This window comes from Lynx canadensis, chromosome B2 (genome assembly GCF_007474595.2).
Source record: "Lynx canadensis isolate LIC74 chromosome B2, mLynCan4.pri.v2, whole genome shotgun sequence".
In the NCBI taxonomy this organism is placed as follows: domain Eukaryota; kingdom Metazoa; phylum Chordata; class Mammalia; order Carnivora; family Felidae; genus Lynx; species Lynx canadensis.
Window position 1 is genome coordinate 135,041,796 of NC_044307.1, and position 21,496 is coordinate 135,063,291.

The following is a 21,496-nucleotide window of genomic DNA, read 5'->3' on the forward strand; positions in this document are numbered from 1 at the left end:
TGCAACACACTTGAAGCAATTAAAAGATTAAAAGCAACAGTGTAATAATAAAGACCCTACTGCGACATATTAATATCTTACAAGGTCTGTAGGAAGAGTCCTTGGGAATCACACTGTTTGATGTCTGGCTGAAACTGTATATTGGCCTTATGTTCTCTCACATACTCATGAAGCAGAAATTACCACGTGTCAATAAACATGTGACCTTGCTTTGGCACAGATTTGACATGTCACCAAGCTTCTTTCCTCTGACTTAACAAGTTGCACTTCCCATACTTGAGATTGCCCACGCCTCTGTGTTCATTATTCTTTTCTGGCGATAGATAGAATAGTAAAAGAAGGAAGTCCAATGTATTTACCAAGTTAGAAAATAAGAGCTTACCCATGCCTGGAGCAATAGCAGAGTAGTAAGTAGTGGTGAAGCTACAGGCCAGCTGGGCTCGATCCAGAATCAGGCAGTGACAGCCAGAAATTGGGCTCCTGAAAAGTAAAGGAGACTAAACGCACCCCTGTCAAGATGGGACCAGAACGAGGTCAGAGATTTGACCTGGGGCTTGAGATGGGGAACCACACTTCCCCTTCCCTCAAGCAAAGAAAGCTGAACAAAATGACTTGCTGACCTATTGCTGCAGCTATGGCCTTGTTAAGAGTTTATAGAAAGAGAGAGGTGGGAAAACAAAGCTATAACCTCACAACTAGGAAGTGAACCAAATTCTTTCTGTTTGGTAACAAGATCTGTAGTATCCCCATTGTTCCCATAAGATGAGAAGTACAAGTGTGATCTGTTTCTGGGGTAAGTGTTCAGGAGTCCAGATGGTAGTAACTACAAAACCACTAGGGAATGACAGAAGTAGGGAGGGAGGAAAAAAGAAACAGGGAGAGGAGGAAGGGAGGGGAAAGAAAGAGAGAGCAAGAATGAGAGCAAACCTCCCATTCAAAATGAGCCTGCAGGAAAATAAAAAACATATATACATACGTACATAACCAACCAACCAACCAACCAACCAACCAACAAAAATGATCCTGCAGGCCAGACATCCTAAGGACATGAGAGAAAATCTAATACCAAAAGAGACAGGCAGCAAAATCTATTGAAACATGACTTCACTCCAGATGGCTTTCAGGAACAATCTGACAAAGACTTAGAAATAATTATGCCTAGTATGTTTGAAAAGATAAAAGAGTGAATAACTTGCATTAAAAAATAGGAAATTATGCAACAAAAATATGAAACAAGAACATGAGTATATTAAAAAAGAGTTAATTATAAATCTTGAAAATATGGTCATTAAAAATAAAAATTTAAGAAATGAAATAAACTTTAAACTGTGTAGAGTTAAAGAGAAATTTTATGAATTAAAAAGTTGGCAAGAGGAACTGACCAAAATGCAATTCAGAGAGATAGAAGATAGATAGATGATGGATAGATAGATACAAGGATACATAGATAGATACATAGATAGATAAAGAACAGTTAAGAGATATGGGAAGGAGCTTGTCATATTCCAATAGTTATTCAATAGCTCCAGAAAAAGAGGATGGTAGACAAGAAATATTTGAAGCAATTGAAGGATAGGATATTCTAAAATTGGAGATGTGATTCTTCAGACTAAAAGTGCACCACAAATACTGACCAGCATAAACAAAGTTAAATTTACCCCCAAATACTTTAGAATGACAATAGAGGATGTTAAGGAAAAATCAGAAAAGCAGATGACCAATGAAGGAAACATAATTAAGCTAGTGACAGATTTCTCATCAGCAACAATAGCTGCCGAATAACAGTAGAGTAATATCTCCAAAGTGCTAAGGGAAAGTGTCAAAGTAGAATTTTATACCCAGTGAAACAATCAGTGTATAGACTTTTTTTGACATAGAAAGGTAGTTTACCACTTACGGACTTCACTGAAAGCTCTATTAAAAGATGGATTTCTCCATACTTTTCTCCATAGAGAAAAGTAGGGAAGGTGTAGCATTGATTAAAAGAGTGATAGCCATTGATTAAAAGCCATTGATTAAAAGATGAAAATAGCCATTGATTAAAAGATGTTGGCAAATGAGTTCAATACTAAGTGCTACAAGTTTTTGGGGTGTGTTAAAAAGTGTTGAATTAGATAGCATTGATAAGATGGGTGTATGGTGTTTCACAGATAGTTAAAAGTGCTAAGATCCTTCCAGATTTGGGAGGGCTATAAACAAATTAAATTACTTCAGATTTTGCGGGCATGGGAGGCAGTGGGACCGACACCGGTGCTGTCAGCCTGCCCAGTGACAGCACTGGCAGGGTGACTGGGTCCCTGAGCAGCATCTGCAGTCTCATGACTGGCTTGGGCCATGCTCAGTTGTGGCAGACAGGAGTTCTGCCCCCAAGGAATGTCATAAATTAAGCCATGGGGGAAAAAATTACCTCAGACCTTATTAGAAAACTTTTTTCTAGTTAAATTTGAATATTAAAAACTTTAGGTGACTGTTCATCTTTCTGGCCATCCATATGTATATATGAATGAATTTTTAAAATTCTGCACCCCTCCTCAAAGCCTCCCAAGTAACAAAAGTATTTTACGTTATGTTATTATTTGTAAAGCTGTCAGAACCATATATTTGGGGAAAAGAATTCTCAGAATATTAAAAATGTAAAGGTAATCATGAAAATAATAAAAATATAGCCTTTAATTCTAAAGCAGCAGAGGAAAGGCGAAGGGTATTATTAAGATCTTTATTAGGGGCGCCTGGGTGGCGCAGTCGGTTAAGCGTCCGACTTCAGCCAGGTCACGATTTCGCGGTCCGTGAGTTCGAGCCCCGCGTCAGGCTCTGGGCTGATGGCTCAGAGCCTGGAGCCTGTTTCCGATTCTATGTGTCCCTCTCTCTCTGCCCCTCCCCTGTTCATGCTCTGTCTCTCTCTGTCCCAAAAATAAATAAAAAACGTTGAAAAAAAAATTAAAAAAAAAAAAAAAAAAGATCTTTATTAAACCAACAGAAGACATGAGAAGAGAAAAAGAATAGCAAACAGAAAACGCGAAGGAATATGTAGAAGCAAATCTAAGCACATCAGTAATCCTAGTAGAGACAAATGATTAAATTTGTTCACCTATGGAAAATAGAGAGGCTCAAAATAATGGGATGGAGAAGGTCACCATTTAAGTACTAAAGGAAAGTTTATAAGACAAATTTTAATATGAGGCAAAGGCATTAATGAAGAGAAACACCACATACAAATAAAGGAAATGAACTACTAAGAAGAAATTCTATATAAATGTTAGTAAGAGGACGTCTTATAAGCTACAAATAAAGGAAGACAGACACAATTATTTGTCATCTACTTGGGGCCAGAGTACTTAATATGATACCTTAAAAATAGTAGATACTTAATTCATAATGTAATTAAAGAATCTTGGCATTGGTTTATGGAAGGTTTGGGTTTGAATTGTTTAAAGACAATGAACAACCAATTTTGAGCTACCCCCAAATTAAAAATCCCTGAAATAAAATTGTATTAGACCATATTGTGGCATCAGAGATATAAACTATGTAAGAAAATTCTAATGGAAAATTTTTAATTAGAATTCCAGGAAAAATTTATCTTTGTTTCATTTCTAACCATATAACATTAAAAAAAATGATAACCCACCTCTACCTTTTTCCTCAGTATTCCTTCAACTAATCACTGGATTCAGTCCTCTTAATTTATGACCCCATAAAATTTATACCCCCAATTTTTTGTCACGATGGGACTCTCAAGATGTCTCACTTGTATAAAATTTAGGATGTCCAGTGGTTTCTTAAGTAAATCCTACAGGGCCTAACCTCTGCTTAAAGACATTCTTTGTGCAAATATTCCAGACACTCTATGTACAGAGAAGGAAAATGATTGTTAGCCAAAAAAACTATAATTATGAGAACTGGTGCCTGATAATGTATTCCACTTTTAGTGCTGAAAATGTTTGTACAAAACTGGGTTGGGCCCAGTGTTTTTGCACTAGAATCTGTAGACATTTATTCACCTAATAAAATAACCACACAATCTGGCAAAGTTCAGCTTAGTTGGCAGCGTTTCCTGCCCTGGAGCCTGGAACAGCATCGGACCAAGCAGGTGTGGCTTTCAGAAGGTTCAGAGAGTTGCATTCAGGAAGCCTGCCCGGCACCCCACCTGTGTGCCATGCGCCCTCCTGAAGGCGTGGTTGGTGTCCCAGCTTTTTATAGGCTCAAAGGGCCTCTATTCATTCACAACGGATAATGGAGACTAAAATGACCCAGAAATTGACGTGTTTTGCTGGAAATACTTGATATCGACACGATAGACCAAAATTACAACAAATTTTAAAATCTTTTTTAAAAAATTGCCATGTGCTTTAAAAGATATTTTTGGTATTTGGAGTATAGATACTACATAGTATTTAACACTTGTACACAAGAAACCTATTCTTCCCCTTGTGAACATCGGTTGGGTAGTCCTCTCTCTTCCTCCTCCTCCTCCTCCTCCTCCTCCTCCTCCTCCTCCTCCTCCTCCTTCTCCTCCTCCTCCTTTGCTCCCTCACCATTAGACCCTTAATTCTTTGGGAGACACCTGGGTGGCTTAGTTGGTTGAACATCTGACTTTGTCTCAGGTCATGATCTCAAAGTTCGCGAGTTCGAGCCCCACATCAGGCTCGCTGCTGTCAGCCCAGACCCTGCTTTGGATCCTCTGTCCCCCTCTCTCTGCCGCTGCCCTGCTCTCTTTCTCTCAAAAACAAATAAGCATTAGAACCTTAATTCTTTGGGCTAAATGATTGTCCCCCCATTGAAATGCAAATATTTCTGGGAAGCACATTTATACCTCTGCAAATATTTCTGGGAAGCACTCATTTGTACCTCTGTGTGCATTAATTTACAAGATTGTTTCTGCTAGACTCTGAGCTGTGAGCCATTTTGGATAGGTAGGAGTCGGGGAGGAAGCCAGAGAGGGCTTGAGAGTACCCAGTACCTCTAGGGAGGTGAAAGGCCCTCAGGGGGACGGGGGAACACAGCTATGATGTTTCCCACAAACGTGACCACACCCAGTAAGGTGATATATTGGAAGAGGGAGGAAGGCAGACCTGAGGGTGGCTGTGATCCTTTGTGATATTGTGCCCGGCTGAGCTCCCTGTCTGAGCCCAATTATTTCCACAAACCTAAGAGGATGGCCTCAACTGGCCCCACCGTGGCCCATGAATTTTGGGGACCAACTGAAAATAATTGGTCAGGGCCACTGCCTGCAATCTACTCACAGCAAGCCTTTCTGTCACTAATCCTATGCCATAAATATTTCTCTGACCCTCCATCCTGCAACTTCGCCACCTTCCATACCTGTAGAGTCAGCGTTGTCTCCGTGTGGACATGGCATGAGCATTCACTGTCTGCTAGCGTCTGTCTATAGTAGTCCCTTTGAATTTTTTTTTTAACGTTTATTTATTTTTGAGACAGGGAGAGACAGCATGAACAGGGGAGGGTCAGAGAGAGAGGGAGACACAGAATCTGAAACAGGCTCCAGGCTCTGAGCTGTCAGCACTGAGCCTGACGCGGGGCTTGAACTCACGGACCGCGAGATCATGACCTGAGCCAAAGTCGGACGCTCAACCAACTGAGCCACCCAGGCGGCCCCTATGGTAGTCCCTTTGATTATTATCCTATCGCCTTCTCTCAGCAATTGTCAGGAAGCTCAAGTCCCTGCAGAGAGAATGGACGGGTTGTTCCTCCTACCTGGAGTTTTATCACAAAGTGATGGTTGATTTCATGCGTTCGACTGGTGTTTTTGTAAACATTTTGGAAAGTGGTCAAGATGGCATTCCAGGCTTTGCATTTGAGACAGGAAGATTTTTCTTGGCTGTCGGAGAGAGACGCCAGTGTCCCCAATCCTAAAAAGCAGAGGAGCCTAAAAGGTCAGAAGCCAGGTGCTTCCTCGCTGCTGCTTTCTTACATTGTTATTTGTAATTTCACTTTTTAAGGTGCAGAGAGAGCCCAGAGCCATTTAGTGAGTCTGTGTCTTCTCATGTTGCCCTTACCGACAAACTTTTGTTTAAATTTGCATCTCGATTTCTTTATGAGATAACATAAACTGTCAGTGCAACAACATTGCTGCTGGTCAGGGTGCCTTGCTGTGCAGTTGATGAGTTTCCTTATTTAGCGAGAGGAGACTTTTCTGTCAGTTTGCCATAGGCTTGAGGACGAAAAGAGACATCTCCCACAAAGGCAGGAATTTATGTCGCAAAACTAAGGCATATTTAATATTTATGGGCATCTTAACATGTAAAATGTTGCATTAATATTTAAATCAAAACATAGTATCTTAAAGTAACAAGGACTTGAAATTGGTATCTGTAAAGTATTAGATATCTGAAGTTGAGTTTTCTTTGGCGTATATTTTATTTCAGTTTCTTCATCTATGCATTAGTAATAGAGCATGAGCCTGGGGCTGAGGAAACTAGCCCTTGCTTTTCAGTTCAAGAAGACAGTGGATCACACCATTTAATTCTCTCCCAAGACCTCATTCAGCTGATAGGTAATAAGAGAATTTTTAAAGGTCAGACACACAACAATGGGGAGAACAACAGGATGATATGCTTGAGCAAATACATAGGAGAGGAAATAGAATATTGGTAAGTGATGAAGTGGTACTAAGGAGACCACAGCCAGGAGAGCATTCAGAGTAGGAAAGACAGCTGAATAAGAATCCAGTCTGCCTGAGCCCCGGGGCCTTGTGTGGAAGTGCCAGGCACAATTGAGGGTGACTGTAAGGCAAGAGGCTAACGACAGGGATTGACTGGAGATCTCCATGTGGAAGAGTAACCCTTTGCCCATTCCCATGTGGGAACATCCAGCAACTGTGTCCCAGGTGAAATGTGTCCCAAAGAATGTGAATGTCCCCAGGACAAAGACTCTCCCACTACCCATCTGGCAATTAAGTAACCCTCAGCAAAATGATGAAGCCCACTGATTGAGAAACCCTCCCAATGGCACACAATTCTCCATCAGTTTTCACTGACTCGTTGTTAAATATGCATGGACAAGCAAAGCTCCGTAGATATTTTAGAAAAGGCTACACCTTGAAAGAGAGGAGCTGAAATAATCAGAAAGTATAACCCTGAAGGAGATGGAAATTTCAGGAAAAAGGTAGGCTTTCAAAGAGAACTCTTCTTAGTTTCCTCAGATTCGAGAAAATATTACATCAATAAAAAGCGCAGGGCACCTGGGTGGCTCAGTCGGTTAAGCGTCTGACTCCGGCTCAGGTCGTGATCTTGCAGTTCGTGAGATCAAGCCTCGCGTGGAGCTCTGTGCTGACGGCTCAGGGCGTGGAGCCTGCTTCGGATTCTGTGTCTCTCTCTCTGTCTACCCCTCCCCCCACTTGTGGTCTGCTTTTCTCTGTCTCTCAAAAATAAATAAATGTAAAAAAAAATTAAAAACAAATAAAAAGAGCAAATGACATAAAAAAAAATCGGGGCGTATCAAGAAAGAATTCTTAGACATTAAAATATGACTTTTGCAATAAAAAAATTCAATAGAAGGATATGGAAGATAAAATAAAGGAAATTTCCTTGAGGAAAAGCAAAAAAACAAAGAATAAGAAAAAAAATGAAAGAATAAGTGTCTCTTATTGGATCAGGCAAGGTCCACAATCCAACTACAAAGAAATCTAAAATTAAAGAATAGAGAAAACCAAGGAGAGGATATTATTTAAACGTACACACACACAATCACCTACAAAGTATTGCGAATGTTACCAACAATAAATTCCTTACAGCAACACTGTAAGCTAGAAAACAGCAGAGCAAAAAGTTGCTTGAAGATGTACTCCAGCAAAACAAGGGAGTAAACCAAGCTATAGTAAGACATAGAGTCTAGTTAAATGGTATTGTTAGCTCTGCCAAGTACAACTGAGAAGGAGAGAACAAGAGATACTTTTCATTTCAAACTTTTTATTAACGGGTTTTGGGGGTGCATGTATTACTTTAACAAAAACTGAAAACCTTTTTTCAAGTAGCAAATGTAAGGTGAATTAGATTTTAAGACTAGAAAAGAAAAAGAGGGGGGAAATACACGGCTCCCCCATCTCACACCCAACCTTTGTTAAAATTTTTGGTCCGCATCTTTCTAGTCTATTCTTAAAATGTGTTCGGGGCGCCTGGTGGCGCAGTCAGTTAAGCGTCCGACTTCGGCCAGGTCACGATCTCGCGGTCCGTGAGTTCAAGCCCCGCGTCAGGCTCTGGGCTGATGGCTCGGAGCCTGGAGCCTGTTTCCGATTCTGTGTCTCCCTCTCTCTCTGCCCCTCCCCCGTTCATGCTCTGTCTCTCTCTGTCCCAAAAATAAATAAATGTTGAAAAAAAAATTTTTTTTAAAAATGTGGGTCATTACGTTTCTCACATATACATTTTTCTTATTGTTACCTATGCTCTGTAAATATTTTAAATGACTGCAACTATTTTACAATTAGATATATTATAGCTTACCCAATTTCCATATTTGAAGAGTTTATAATTGTTTTTGATCTTACAAACAATACCATGATAAATATTTTGCTATAAAAATAGAAAGTCTTTGTCAGCTGGGCTCCATCTGAATGTTGTCGTTTTTATTTGTATAAACGCCCCAAATTTTTCAGCTCGTTAGGAAATCATAGTGATTGTGGTCACCATATCTCTGATAAGCATCACAACTCCTTGATCTCAAAGACCACGGTTCCTTGTTTTAATAACACCGTGTGTAAACAGAAGAAGTGCAAAGACATTTCTGGAAAGCAGCACTTACTGCCTGTACAGGATCCTACACACAGTCATCATGAGCGCTCAGTAAATTTTGTTGCAGCTACCTGAAAAAGGTCTGTTGAAATCGAGTGAAAACTGACCTGGATAACGGATGGATCCTCATCTTAAAACAGTTCAGGATAAAACCGTGACTACTTTTTTTTCTTCAGTGCAGTAGAAACCTGAAATTCACGAGCTTGCAGTCCAAATGGAGGACTTCAAAAAATATTTTATCTCTCATGTCTGTAATTGTTTCAGTTTCAGGAGCTCCACTGGACTAGAGCCCCCCGTGAATATGGTTATTGGCTAAAATAAATGCAGACTTATACTCACCCACAATCCTTTGTCTGCCGTCCTGCAATCAGATACACAGCGACAGACTGAGAAGTGGGGTACAGGGCCACAAAGCCACCAAAACGCCATGGGTGTTATCCATCCGACGTCACATGCCGTGCTGGTAACGGGGGGAGCAAAGTGCTACTCTGCTTGATCCTGGGAGGTGGATTCTGTTGAGAGGGATTCTGACGGTACTTCCCATCACTACTAGGAAGAGCGTGTCATCAGTAATTCACGCCTGGCATGAGCACAGAACGAGAGAACATTGGTGTCTGGCCATCTGCCACGTCCAACTCCATTAAGCCTCACTAAAAAGTCTTCCTTGACTCTTCTGGTTCTGGTTCAAATTTCTTGATAAGGCTTAAAAAGGCTTACAGGGAAGAATGTAGGGTACAATAAAAGTTAGCTTAGACCACATCCTTTCCATTTCTCTAAATTGACTAAACCATTAAGTGAGTGATCTGATTACCGCGGTCTGTCTACAGGTCAAGGATTCAGGGAGTGCTTCCACGGTGACTGACACTCAGTCATTTTTCTCTGTCCCACTTCCAACGTGGCCATGTTGGAAGCCACATCCAGCACAGGAAGATGTCCTTTGTTGTGTCTTTTACTTCACCCTTCAACTTCTTCCTGATATCTGTGTGCTTAAAGTGTCAAGACTGGCTCTCAGTTTGGTTTTAATCCACACGGAAAAAGCGCTTTTCTTGGGCATGGTATTATTACCTTGTTTCATGTACGGAGTAAGAGGAGATGCCATGAGAAGTAATTGCATAATACTGTTTTGTTTGTCCATCAAATTGTGTTGTTATTTTGGCTTGCCACAAATAGCACGTTTCATATTTCCTTGGTTTTTTTTCCCCTCTGTGTTTTCTCCGTGAGTTAGCTGATGTCTCTGTTTTTAAAACTATTGCAATCACCAGTCATGATGTGTTTAAATATAAGCTAAGGGAAAGAGGAATTGAGATGCTACCGATGTGATGAAGATGGGATAGTCGAAAAAGTTGGGTGGCAGGAAAAATAATTTGCGTACGTGATTTCTAATCTAAGGAAAGAATAATGCAGGTATTATCATCCCCATTTTACAGATGAGCACATTGAGCCTCTAAGTAGTAGACATTTGCTAGACTCCACAATTACTAATAGGTACAGCCTAGATGTGAACTGAGGTGTCTTTGGTACCAGCCTTGGTCTTTTCCCCCCTCTGCCTTCCCTGAAGGTGAGACGTTTATATGGTAAATGCTGAGTGAAAGCCTTTTATAAATGCGTAAATTTTGGAATAAAAAAAGTTACCACTTTTTCTAGGTCTTCAGATTACAACACTATTCTTAAAAGTTAGTTAATTTGAGGCACCAGGGCCATTAATATGGTTTCATGGACTGAGATTATATGGCTCAGCCCCAAGTTATGCACGTGGGGAAACTGAGGCTCAAGACAGCATGATCTGTCTAAAGACACCCAACTTACTAATCGCCAGGCTGAGGCCGAAACCCAAATTTCCTTTACCTCATTTGGGCAGCTTTGCCTGTGGCCTCTCAAGGTTTCTGCTGCTAAAAGCATCAGAAATTCTCTCTTCTAACCTCTGAGACCACACAGACAAAGCCAGTGTCATCGGCAAGGAACTATATAAGAACACCAAAAAGTCTTTTTTCAATTCAGTAGTTTTTAGACAAGGTGCTGCCTTATAAAAGAGTAAATAAAAGATGAATTGTCTCTAAATTCACCCTTTGTGATAAGATTAACTCCACCTGGGATTTCAGTCCTTCCACTCTTTCCAAAACTACAACCAAGAGAGGAAGCATGTAAGTCCTCTCTCTGCACAGAAATAAACAGGCAGCTTTCTGTCTCGGTTGGAAGCAGGCATGAGGCCTGCAGGAGCATGGCCGTACGGGGCGAGGAGAAGGAAGCAGGGCACGGGAGCGTGGGTGGGCATGCCCAAGTGCGGCCCAAGAGGAAGCCCAAGTGCGGAGGGCACAAGTGGTAATACAGGCAAGAGCCCCTGCAAGGGGGAGGGGAGAACCTCACTTTGGGACACCAAGTGGCACTCCGTCCAGATGGGAATCCCTCTGTGGGCATTGTTACAGAGTCCTTCTACTTAGAGCTGATCTCTGGCCACCAGCAGGGCATGGTGGGAGCAGACCCGGCTGTGGGGACTTTTGGGGCTCTAGCCAACGGTGAGGAGGACGTGCTGTGCTGGATGGCCCCATAGGCCTGTCCCAGGGACCCCACCTACCCAATGTGGCTGGCAGTGAAGAGCCGGGATGGAAGCAAGCCGTGGTCAAGGCCACCTTCATTCCCTTGACCTGAGTGACAAGCCTAGGTGGACTCTAGTGTGCTAATACTCACCCTGCCAGCAACGGCTGCAAAACATGGGCCTGCTGTTGGGACCAGGGGACGAGGGAGAAAGAGATTCCAGGCAAAGGAAGATGGGTGAACGAAGGCGTGGAATTCGCTAATGGCATGGTGTTGGCGGCTCATGAAGAGTGACCTCTTCTCAAAATCATCAGAGGTTCTCTAAAGTACGGATTCCTAGCCCGATCCCAGACAAACCCATCGTGTCAAACATGCTGCTGGTAGGGCCAGGGAATTAGCATTTTTACCAGGTGCCCTAACTGCGTTGTCAATAGGAGCCATTGAAAGTTTTTGAACAGGGGAGTGGCATGGATCAATGCACTCGGTTGCTGGGACAGCCCTGCGGAGAATGCGTGTGGGGGGAGGGCCGGGGAAGGAGAGATTCTAACTGGAGAGGCGCAGAACGGGGGCCGTAGGGTGTAATGGGTAAAGAGTGTAAAGAGTGCAGATTAGGGAACTGGTGCAGGGCTGGGCAATTGAGTGGATGCGGAGCCGGGTGTAGAGAGAGAGATCAGGAATAATTCTGGGGTCTGGATGTCGTGACTGGCCTTTCCTGTCAAAGGGGCCCCGTTGGCACTCAGAAGGTGAGTGTTGTTCATCACAATCCGTCCTGTGAAAGGTTACAGGAGGAAATCAATAAAAGATGGTTTCCCTGTAACACCACCCCCCCCCCACACACACACACAAATCCCTAGATGGTGTAAGCGTACGTTTTTTCAAATAGTACGGTTTAGAGTAAGTTTCACCAAAATTGGTCTAATTTTTTTTGGCAGTTTTGACCACAAAAAGGATTCTCGTAGTTATCTGGGATGTTCACTTATAATGTCTCATTTCCCTAATAATGTGAGAATATGGGCAGAGTAGGGACTTATGGTCAGACCCAATCTTAAAAGAGGGCAAGACGTGAGCAGAGGAGGGCGCTGTGGGAGCCCGTGGTATCTGCCAGCATCCAGGCACTGGATGAACAAATCAGGGCAAGTGCTGACCCGCTTAGCTAACGTCATCACCATGATGACCATCTTAGAGCAAAGCTGTCAAGCTTCAATAAAGATGAAAGCTGTTTAAAGCAACCTTATCCTGAAATAATTGTGTGTGTATACACATATATATGTATATATGCATGTATATATACATATATATACACATATACGTATGTGTATATATACATATATATACATATATGTATGTGTATATATACATACACACACACACAACTCCTGTATAAAAGGGTGACCATAAAAAAGTAATAAAATAAAAATAAAAACAGCTGTCAAACAACACAGGCTGGCAGAAGCCTGAACACCAACGATAACACCATTAACACGGGGAGAAACCCAATGGTCCTGGGGAATCAGTCACACCTGTCGCAGGAAATTGTATGAGCAGCTGTGTTGACACTTGTCCCCTTCAGTTTCCCTGGACACCAAAGGCCACTCACGGAGGGTCTCAGGTCCAGGAAGAGTGGACTGTGTGAGTGGCCAGGAGCGGTTTCCTGAGGCCCCCTCGTCCTTGAGCTGCGGTGAAGTGTCCCTCGTCACTGTGGCTAAGCCGCAGGCAGCTAAATGTGTGGGTCTTCACAGCTCATTTTCTGCTCTCTTTTGACCTTACACCTGAGTCATCTTTTATTTATGTCCTCCCATAGCATTTCCATAGGATGGTTGTGGTCAACACCATTCATCAACCTCTAATGGGCTCAAATGGAACTCTAAAATCCCCCGGGACCTGCCTTGATCTAAGAAAAGAAAAATTGCTAACGGCACTTCTTAAACTCGGAATTTATGTCTTCCCATAAATTGACCTTGTAGGGTTATTTGTGGATTCCAATAGGGAAATGACCTTCACAGGCCCCTGCACCTCCTCAGCCCTCCCTGCTCCCGCCCCCACCAGCCGATGCTGACGTCTTCCGTCCGATCCTGTTAAGCTCCAGGCCAGGGTCACCGGGGACAGCGTCACGGCTGTGTGTCGAGGCTTGTTCCTTCTGCCATTTGTTCATCTATTTGCTGAGTATTTATTGCACGCCTGCTTTTTCCAGGCAGGGTGCTAAGTGCTGGAGACACAGTGAGCAGACAGTGTGTGCTCTCATGGACTTCCCACCTAAACAAATAATGACACAGCTCTCATTCAGAGGAAACTGTAAAGTGATATGGACTCTCTGGGCGGCTTTGGCAGGCTCTGTCGCCCGCCCCTCCTATTAAGACGGGTGTCTGGGTGGCGGGCGGTGACAGTGTATGAGACACATCTCTCGACACCCCCTAAACTACCACCAACCTACTCAGCCCTTTGGTGTGAAGTCTCCACCTCTGATCATCCCTGCCCTGGCCGGGGATCTCCTGTGCTCTGCTCCGCACCCAGCTCCTGGCTCCCTCCTTCAGACAGCAGCCCAATTACTGGGTCCTTCTGACCTAAGGCTCAGGTCCCTGGGGGATGCCACCTGCCAGGGGTCCCCCGGACTGTAAGGGAGGAAGGGAGGTCAGAGCATCCTTAGGGCAAAGCCCACTCATCCTCCCACAAGCTTTGATTTGTTTTACAATGTGCAAATCTCCTTTTTCTGATGATAAAAGTAAAATACATATATTACAATAGAAGTAGCATTTATGTAAAATAATGTTTTACTTAAGATACTTTATATACAACATTTATAGTGAAAATAACATTTCAGAAAAGGATAAAGTTCAAGTTCAACCAACGTATTCCCATCTTTTACATCTATTGCCAGAAAGAACCACTTTTAACAGTTTTGGTACTTATTCTTCTAGATATGTTTGTGTTTATGTAAACATACGTGTTTATCTTCATATCGTCCTACATCTGCATATTGTCCTGTGGTTGGCTTTTTTTCATGTGAAAATTCATCACAGACACTTTTCAGAACAGTACGTGTAGATTTCCCTTGTCCTTGCCAGCTGCCCCATATTTCACTGTAGGAATGCACCGTAACTTCTCAGGGAATCAATCCCCCATTAACGAACATTTAAATCCTGCCATAGTTTGTTGTAATAATCTTGTAGCAATGACTATCCCTACATAGATGGTCCTCAACTGTAGATGGTTCAACTTACATTTTTTTCAACTTTAAGGATGGTGTAGAAGTGATCTGCATTCAATAAACGCTGTACTTGGAATTTTGAATCTGGACCTCTTTCCTGGACCAGGACCAGCCTCTCTCAGGAGGCTGGACAGGAGTGAACAGCCACCGCCACCACCCCCACCCCACCCCCGCCCCCGGTCAGCCACGCGATCAGGAGGGCCCACAGCCTGTGCACCTCCAACCATTCTGCACCCAACAGCCATTCGGTTTTTCACTTTCAGTACAGCAGTCAATAAATTACATGAGATATTCAGCACTTTATTATAAAATAAGCTTTGTGTTAGATGACTTTGCCCAGGCTAAGGTCACTGTTCTGAGCACATTTAAGGTAGGGGAGGCTAGGCTAACCTGGGATGTTCGGTAGGTTAGATGTAGTCAATGCTTTTAAACTTATTTTCAACTTCCAAAGGGCTGTTAGGATGTAATTGCATCACAAGTTGAGGAAGATCTGTAAACCCCTCTGTGTCCAATTCTTCTTAGAAAGGTATTTTGGGTCTAACATCATGCATTTTTACTGGATTTTCATACACAATAAAGTACTCTTCATCACCCTTCACTTAACACGTGGCTGGATGGACTGATGAACTCCATTTGCTTCTAGTTTATTCCTCTCTGAGAGTTGTATACCCCTGCTTCCCACAGTAGACTCCAGTCCTCAGCTAAAGTGTTTGTGGCTGAATCTGTTTATTCAAGTTGTTACTGTAATGGTGCAATTTATTTAATTGGTATATAAACCAAAGAGGTATGGAGGGAAAGAAAGTGTTGTTAAAAAAAGAGTTTGTGGTACATTTTTCTGATTCCCAACTTGAACTAAAAAAAAACAAAATTAATATCTAATCACCTACCCCAGTCATATCAGATACAGTGGCTTCAACTGACTCAAATTTCATCAACAATGTGACCATGTTTCTGAGTTACATCCACTCTTGATCTACCTTGCCAGTATTCTCTGGAAAAACATCCCGTAGCTGTTTGGTTTAGTTGTAAATTGGGTTATTGTTTCTCCTTAGAAATACTTAAGAACCAGGCATGTCTTTTCTAGGGCAGCCAATGAATCTACCTTATAAAAGTTGACTTTTAGCCTTTCTGTTTACTCACTGACAGAGACGTGATGTTCAACCTCATAGAAGAGAAATAGAAAATCTAGAAATCAGATGTTGCCTTCGAAAGTGAGAGAACGTATACAAACATCGTGTCACTCTGTAATCTAATATGACCTTAGAAATTATTTTACAGCCTCTCCAAACTCTAAAAATCCTTTATGTGACTCCTGTAGGTACTCAGTCATTATTTGATGGATGTACAGATACCCAGGGAAATACATTTCTGTAGGGCTGGCTCTACGGGGATCTCCAATTAAGTCAGAATGAATTAAGAAGGAAGCCACACTGCATTCACTCAACAAATATTTATTAAGTGCCAACTGTATACCGGTTGACTGGTAACGTCTGGGTTACGGTAGGTAGTGGGTACCCTGGGTAATAGTTCTGTCAAGATGCTCATCATGTAGCTAAAGACTGCAGGCCACAGGGGAAATGCAGAAATGCAATTTAGTCAACAGAGCAAGCAACCTTGGAAATGCTCAGACCGCATGCGCACCTGGCCAGTGGAACAGGAGACAAAATGACGATGAGAAAGATTTCTCATGAGATCTGTGAATTCTCTGTATCTCCCCACGGCTTGCCCGCGTGACCTGAAGTATCAACTTTACTCACCCTGTACGGCATTTGACAAAGCACTGCAGGGATTACGAGACATCTCACTGCTGTGTTTTCTCTTCCAGGATATCAATGAGTGTATTCTTGAAAACTATCCTGAGTGTTCCAACCCCAGATTATTTTACATCATTCCATATTTTTGTGGACAGCATCCCAGATGCAGGTAAAGACTAAAAAGGACAATGGCAGGAAAGCCACCCAGGGGCACTGCGTGGGGAATCTCTTGTATGCCTACTCCCTCAGCCTTCTGGAATTCAGTTTATGTTTACTGTTAATCTCCAAAGATTGCTTTGGAGACTCTGAATGTCCTATGTAGGAAGAAATGAACGGATCAGGGTCTGACAGAGGCCTTGGGACCCGCCCGTAAAGATGTGTAACTGAAATGCCAACCAGACCCTTTTTTTATTCTTAACTCATAGCTGTCCCTGCTCAGCCCATGAGATAGTAAAGACCAGCCGACATCACCCCACTGCTTCCCATAGCGCCTGTATTTCATCAGCACCCGTCCTTGCCTACGTGCCCTGTCTAATTGGGTCTGAAACACTGGGCGCTCACACCCCAAAATCTGACAGTGTCTCTCTCAGGAGACACATCTTGTAGAAAAACAGGAATGGGCTTCCTAGTCCTCAGCCCCTCAGCCTTCCTTGGATGCAAGACCTTCTTTAGAAAGTGACTCACTCAGATGGTAAGGCTCTCAGAGTGTGGTCTGCCCACCTCCTGCATCAGCGTCCCCAGGGCACTTGCTAGAAATCCCCACCTAATCACAGTGCCTGAGGTGGGGGCACAGATGATTCTCGTGAGCCTGGTCTCGCTGCAGTTTAAGTTCATTGTACTAGACAAACGTGTAGCCTGGAGAAAAAAAAATGATAGTAACAATGAATATGATCTTCACGTGATGGAAAATAAAGCCGAAGTGACATTTTCCTGCAAAGGGAACACTGACTAGAAGGTCAGTGTGTTCCTGAAAAGATCGAGAGAAGAAACTGTTTCTGAAGTACAACTCATCCGTTGTACTTCTGGCCTGCTCAGTGATTACTGCTTAATTATTATGTGTGTTGTTGCTGTTGCCGCTTTGCTGAGTTTCCTGTAACACGGGACTCTGTTTACGGTCTGAAATCTGGAACTAGAAGCATCAGCTTTCTGCTTTGTCATAAACTTCCTGAGTTCAGGAGGCCTCCCCACTCCAATCCTCACCCCTGTATAAGTGCCTCCTGGTTCACGGTCAGTGCTTCAGACGCTGGGAAGATTTGGGGCCAGATGACTCACTTTCTGTCACAGTGAAGATATTTACTCCAAGAAACATGATCCTAACTCCCTCAAGTGTTTTTTTTTTTTTAATTATATATTTCCTAATCCTGGGGAGAGCACTCATGATGCCTTATCCTGGTGCACAGACGATGATTTTCAAAACTCTTTCAAAATGTCCCCTTGTTCCCTCAATTATTTGAGCTGGGTTAGGTTTATTATTACAGTTTTTCAAAAGAGAATCCTGGCTTGCCCAAATTCCCTCGGATGGGAAATGCCAGCCATGCCTGGAGCCCAGCTCCCATGACTCCCATCCTTTCCCCCTCACAGAAATGCACTTGGCTCAGAGATCTGCCTTGCAGATGAGATGAGGCCATTTTCCTTCTGTAAAACAAAACAAAACAAAACAAAACAAAACAAAACAAAACAAAAAACATAAAAGCTTGTCTTTAAACTCTTTAAAAGAATAAGATGATTAGCAGGGATGACCTAAAACTGATTTTGATTTCTATAGAACTACTGTATCAGTAAGTGTCAGATTTCATATCTTCTAGCTTTATTGGTTTGGTCCTTCTATTAAAAAGCCATTCTGATCGCCCCTTTGATCAGTGTTTATAGGACCTAATTGCCTGTGTGTGTATTCTTCCCAAAAATATTTTGACCAGGGCCTCAGGGGCGAGGCACCACACACAGGTAAACATGATAGCGGTAAGAGGTGGAAAAGCAAATGGCAGCTGGAAGGCTCCCAGCGGCAGCCATATTAGAGCTGATCCTTAAGGAGGTGGGATTGGGGCTCAAACAAATGGTGGGGGGCGGGTTGAAGAGATACATTCTCAGCATGTTGTTCCTGCATTTCGAAAATGAATCTTTGATTTGAAATCATTTTTGTATCCACGAAGGGAGCCTGGTGAGTGGGCCCTTGAAAGAGCAAAACTGAACGTGAATGAAAACTTCCTGCTTGTGGGGATTCTTGAAGAGTTGGAAGATGTGCTGCTTTTACTGGAAAGATTTTTACCTCATTACTTCAAGGGTGTGCTCAGTATCTACAAAGACCCAGGTAATTCCTTCTGTAGCAAGCTCTTTGGTGTTTTGGGGGGTTACTCACCTTGAACAGGACTCAGGCAATAAAAGGAGTAGAACCTTCTCTCCTGTTAATGAAGAGAAGTTGCCCTGACCTTCAAAGGAAGCTTAGAAACCTCCAGATATAGATGCCAAAACTGGGAGCTTCAGGTCCAGACCTAAACTTGCCATGTGTGAAAGGCCTGCTGGCTCCATTTCTCCCTTTGGAAAGTGAAGCTGGCAACATTGGCATTGACCTTGGTCCAGGGCTGTTGCCAGAGTCCACTGATGGAAGTGGGTGTGAAGGAACCATCAGTTGATCCTGTATCTGGGCCCTACTTCCATCTGACAAAGCACTCTGGCATATCCAATTCTGGCAATAGAATAGACACAGAAGCAAACTGAAAACGCAATTACGATTTTATTCTCACGAATGGCGTGGTTTCCAAATAGAAGCGAGAAATGGAATGCAGCCGAGAACACGTGCAGAGGGTGCCTGTGGTATCACTGTAAAGATAATTACTTTCAGAAATCCATCATTTATTTTTCTCATTATTATCGTATCCGGAGAGAACGGCAAACAACGTTGTTTCTCTCCCATTCTCCTTAATCTACTGCTGCCCTGCAAGCCTTGCATACTTATTCACTCCTCTGGTTGTTGTTTCATCATCCTGAAATGGGAGACAGCCTTCTGCTGTGTAGAAATGAGGTTCCCCAAACAGATGAAAGGTTCCCCAAACGCAGCCCTGGTGCCTCCCGTTCACCACCAGGCAGGGACCTCGCACCCCACCTGCACCAGGAGCAGGTGCCGATGCCCATGTGAACTGGTCTTTGCCCAGAGGGGCCCTGTTACATCAGGTGGCCCCTGCCACCGCCAGGGGTTTGCACGAGGATGATAGCTGGCGGGTGGGTGCTGTCCTGGTCTCAGCTCTCTCCCTCCGAGGTAAATTCTGACGTGCACATGACCAGGAACCTTCACGCGAGCCCTGCAGGTCTGTCTCCTCAACAGGAAATGCAGTTTGAATGGCTGGAAGCATCATAGACCCTAGTCACTTTTTGAAAGTAGGCCTTCCTCTGCCCTTTCAACAGTGGGCAATTTAAAGAATTTGAAGAGCCATGCTGTGACCAATTTTTAGCTCTGTAAGATAACATAAACTCGGGTCTTTGTGCAAGGTGAGGTCTGACCCTAAGTTAGACTTTTTCGCAGAAAAAGTTTAGGTTATTCATTACTTCCGCTCTTTGGCTTTATCTGTTTGTATAGCATGCGTGTGTGCATGAGTGCGTGTGTGCACGAATACGTGTGTGCACTTGTGTGTGTGATACATAGTACGGGATAACAGGTGAACGAGGCGCGCCTGGGTGGCTCAGTCGGTTGAACATCTGACTCTTGGTTTTGGTTCAGGTCATGACCCCAGGCTCAAGGGATCAAGTCCTGCCTTGGGCTCCACACTGCGCATAGATCCTGCTTAGATTCTCTCTCTCTCTCTCTCTCTCTCTCTCTCTGCCCCCTCCCTCACTCATGCTCTCTCTCTCTCAAAAATAAAAAATCATAAAAATATTTTTTAAAAAACATGAACGAAACCCTGGAGACACAGAGTTGTCAAAAAAATGAACACACTCTCGTCCCAGCCTTTGAGAAGAGTTTCGGTCAGTCTACATCACACACGCCATCCGTCCTTGGATCTGGAACTAGTATCATGGGCCCGATAAGTGAGGCATTTTATCTTTGTTCTTCTTAAATACAAATAGACCACAAATAAAAACCCCAGCCCCAAGAGCCCACTTATGTGCTGTTGTCAGAAGATATCCTCTTGACTTCTCAACTGTCGTCTCCGTTTAGATGCGTGACTTCTCAGAAACTGGGCCTTTGTCCCATGATCCAGAAGCACGTTTAGAACATATTTCTGAAAATTGAGTTACTCTTAGCTCTTGTGGCTTCAGCCGCAGTCTTTCGACCTTATAAAGATTTTTATCCTTTTGAGTTAGGCCTAGGAGTATATTAAATAATCTGAGGCTTGCCGCCTTAGAGAGGGTAAGGGGGGTCCGATACTCCTGTGTGGTGGGATGAAAGGTTTCTATAAGGCCGGGACCGACACATGGCCGGTTCACACAGTCCAGCGTATTAGTGGTTAAAATAGTGAAATATGCCTATACTTGGCCGCCCTGTCTGCCCTTGCCACGCCCCCTCATCCAACAGTGAGGTAACAAAAGAGGTAATTCACAGGCATAGAGCGAGTCTTCAGGACTCTGGCCCAGGGCTACACTCAGCAAGTGTTGTGAATTCAGGTCCTGAGTGGAATTGGTTGCCACATATTTTGAATACCACCCCAGTGTGACGCTCTCAGCTGCCACACGACATGCATATAACAAACTGAACCCTTGAGTGATTGCTCAGAACTTTCCACCACGTTCTCTGGTCTCTCGGGCATCTTCTGGAGAGATGGTTGTGTGGTGACATTGGCAGCCAAGCAGCCCCACAACTGCTGTGTCTCAAGGAGTCCCACATCCCCTGGGGCAGGGGACAGGAGATGAACATCTACTCCTGGCCAGCTTCTCACTATATTTTAGCCTCTGCAAAGACTAAGCACCTGCACTGTTTTCTTGTGCTCAGTGCATTGGTGTCACCCAGGTTAAAGGAAAGAGTGACCTCAAGTCACTTTAGCGATCTCGTACCAGAGCTGCCTCGTCAGCCCATTTTTAGTCTAAATTCGCGGATTATGGCACACCGAAATCATTGCTTTTGCCCTTTTTAAAGAATTTTATAACTGAGTAGCCTAGAGAACGGAAGGAAGAAACACTAAAATCGAAGACACTGCGGGATCTAGTGACCCTTGGATCATTGTAGATGAACTGACCATAGAGCCCGAGTGAGATGCAGACCCCTCACTGGCCATTTTTCTTTGACGCTTGTCTTGTTATTTTTAAACTGTAGGTGTGTGCTGATTTTT

The 21,496-nt window shown here is 43.3% G+C and overlaps 1 protein-coding gene across 3 annotated transcripts in view; it reads left to right on the top strand.

Annotated features, from left to right (window-relative positions):
• Nucleotides 1-21,496, top strand: part of UST (uronyl 2-sulfotransferase) — a 318,211-nt gene that overhangs the window by 234,643 nt on the left and 62,072 nt on the right. For all 3 annotated transcript variants that reach the window (XM_030316555.2, XM_030316556.1, XM_030316559.1), the window contains exons 6-7: nucleotides 16,310-16,407; nucleotides 18,389-18,546. In XM_030316555.2, coding sequence (XP_030172415.1) covers nucleotides 16,310-16,407; nucleotides 18,389-18,546 — 256 coding nt within the window. The remainder of the gene's footprint in view (nucleotides 1-16,309; nucleotides 16,408-18,388; nucleotides 18,547-21,496) is intronic.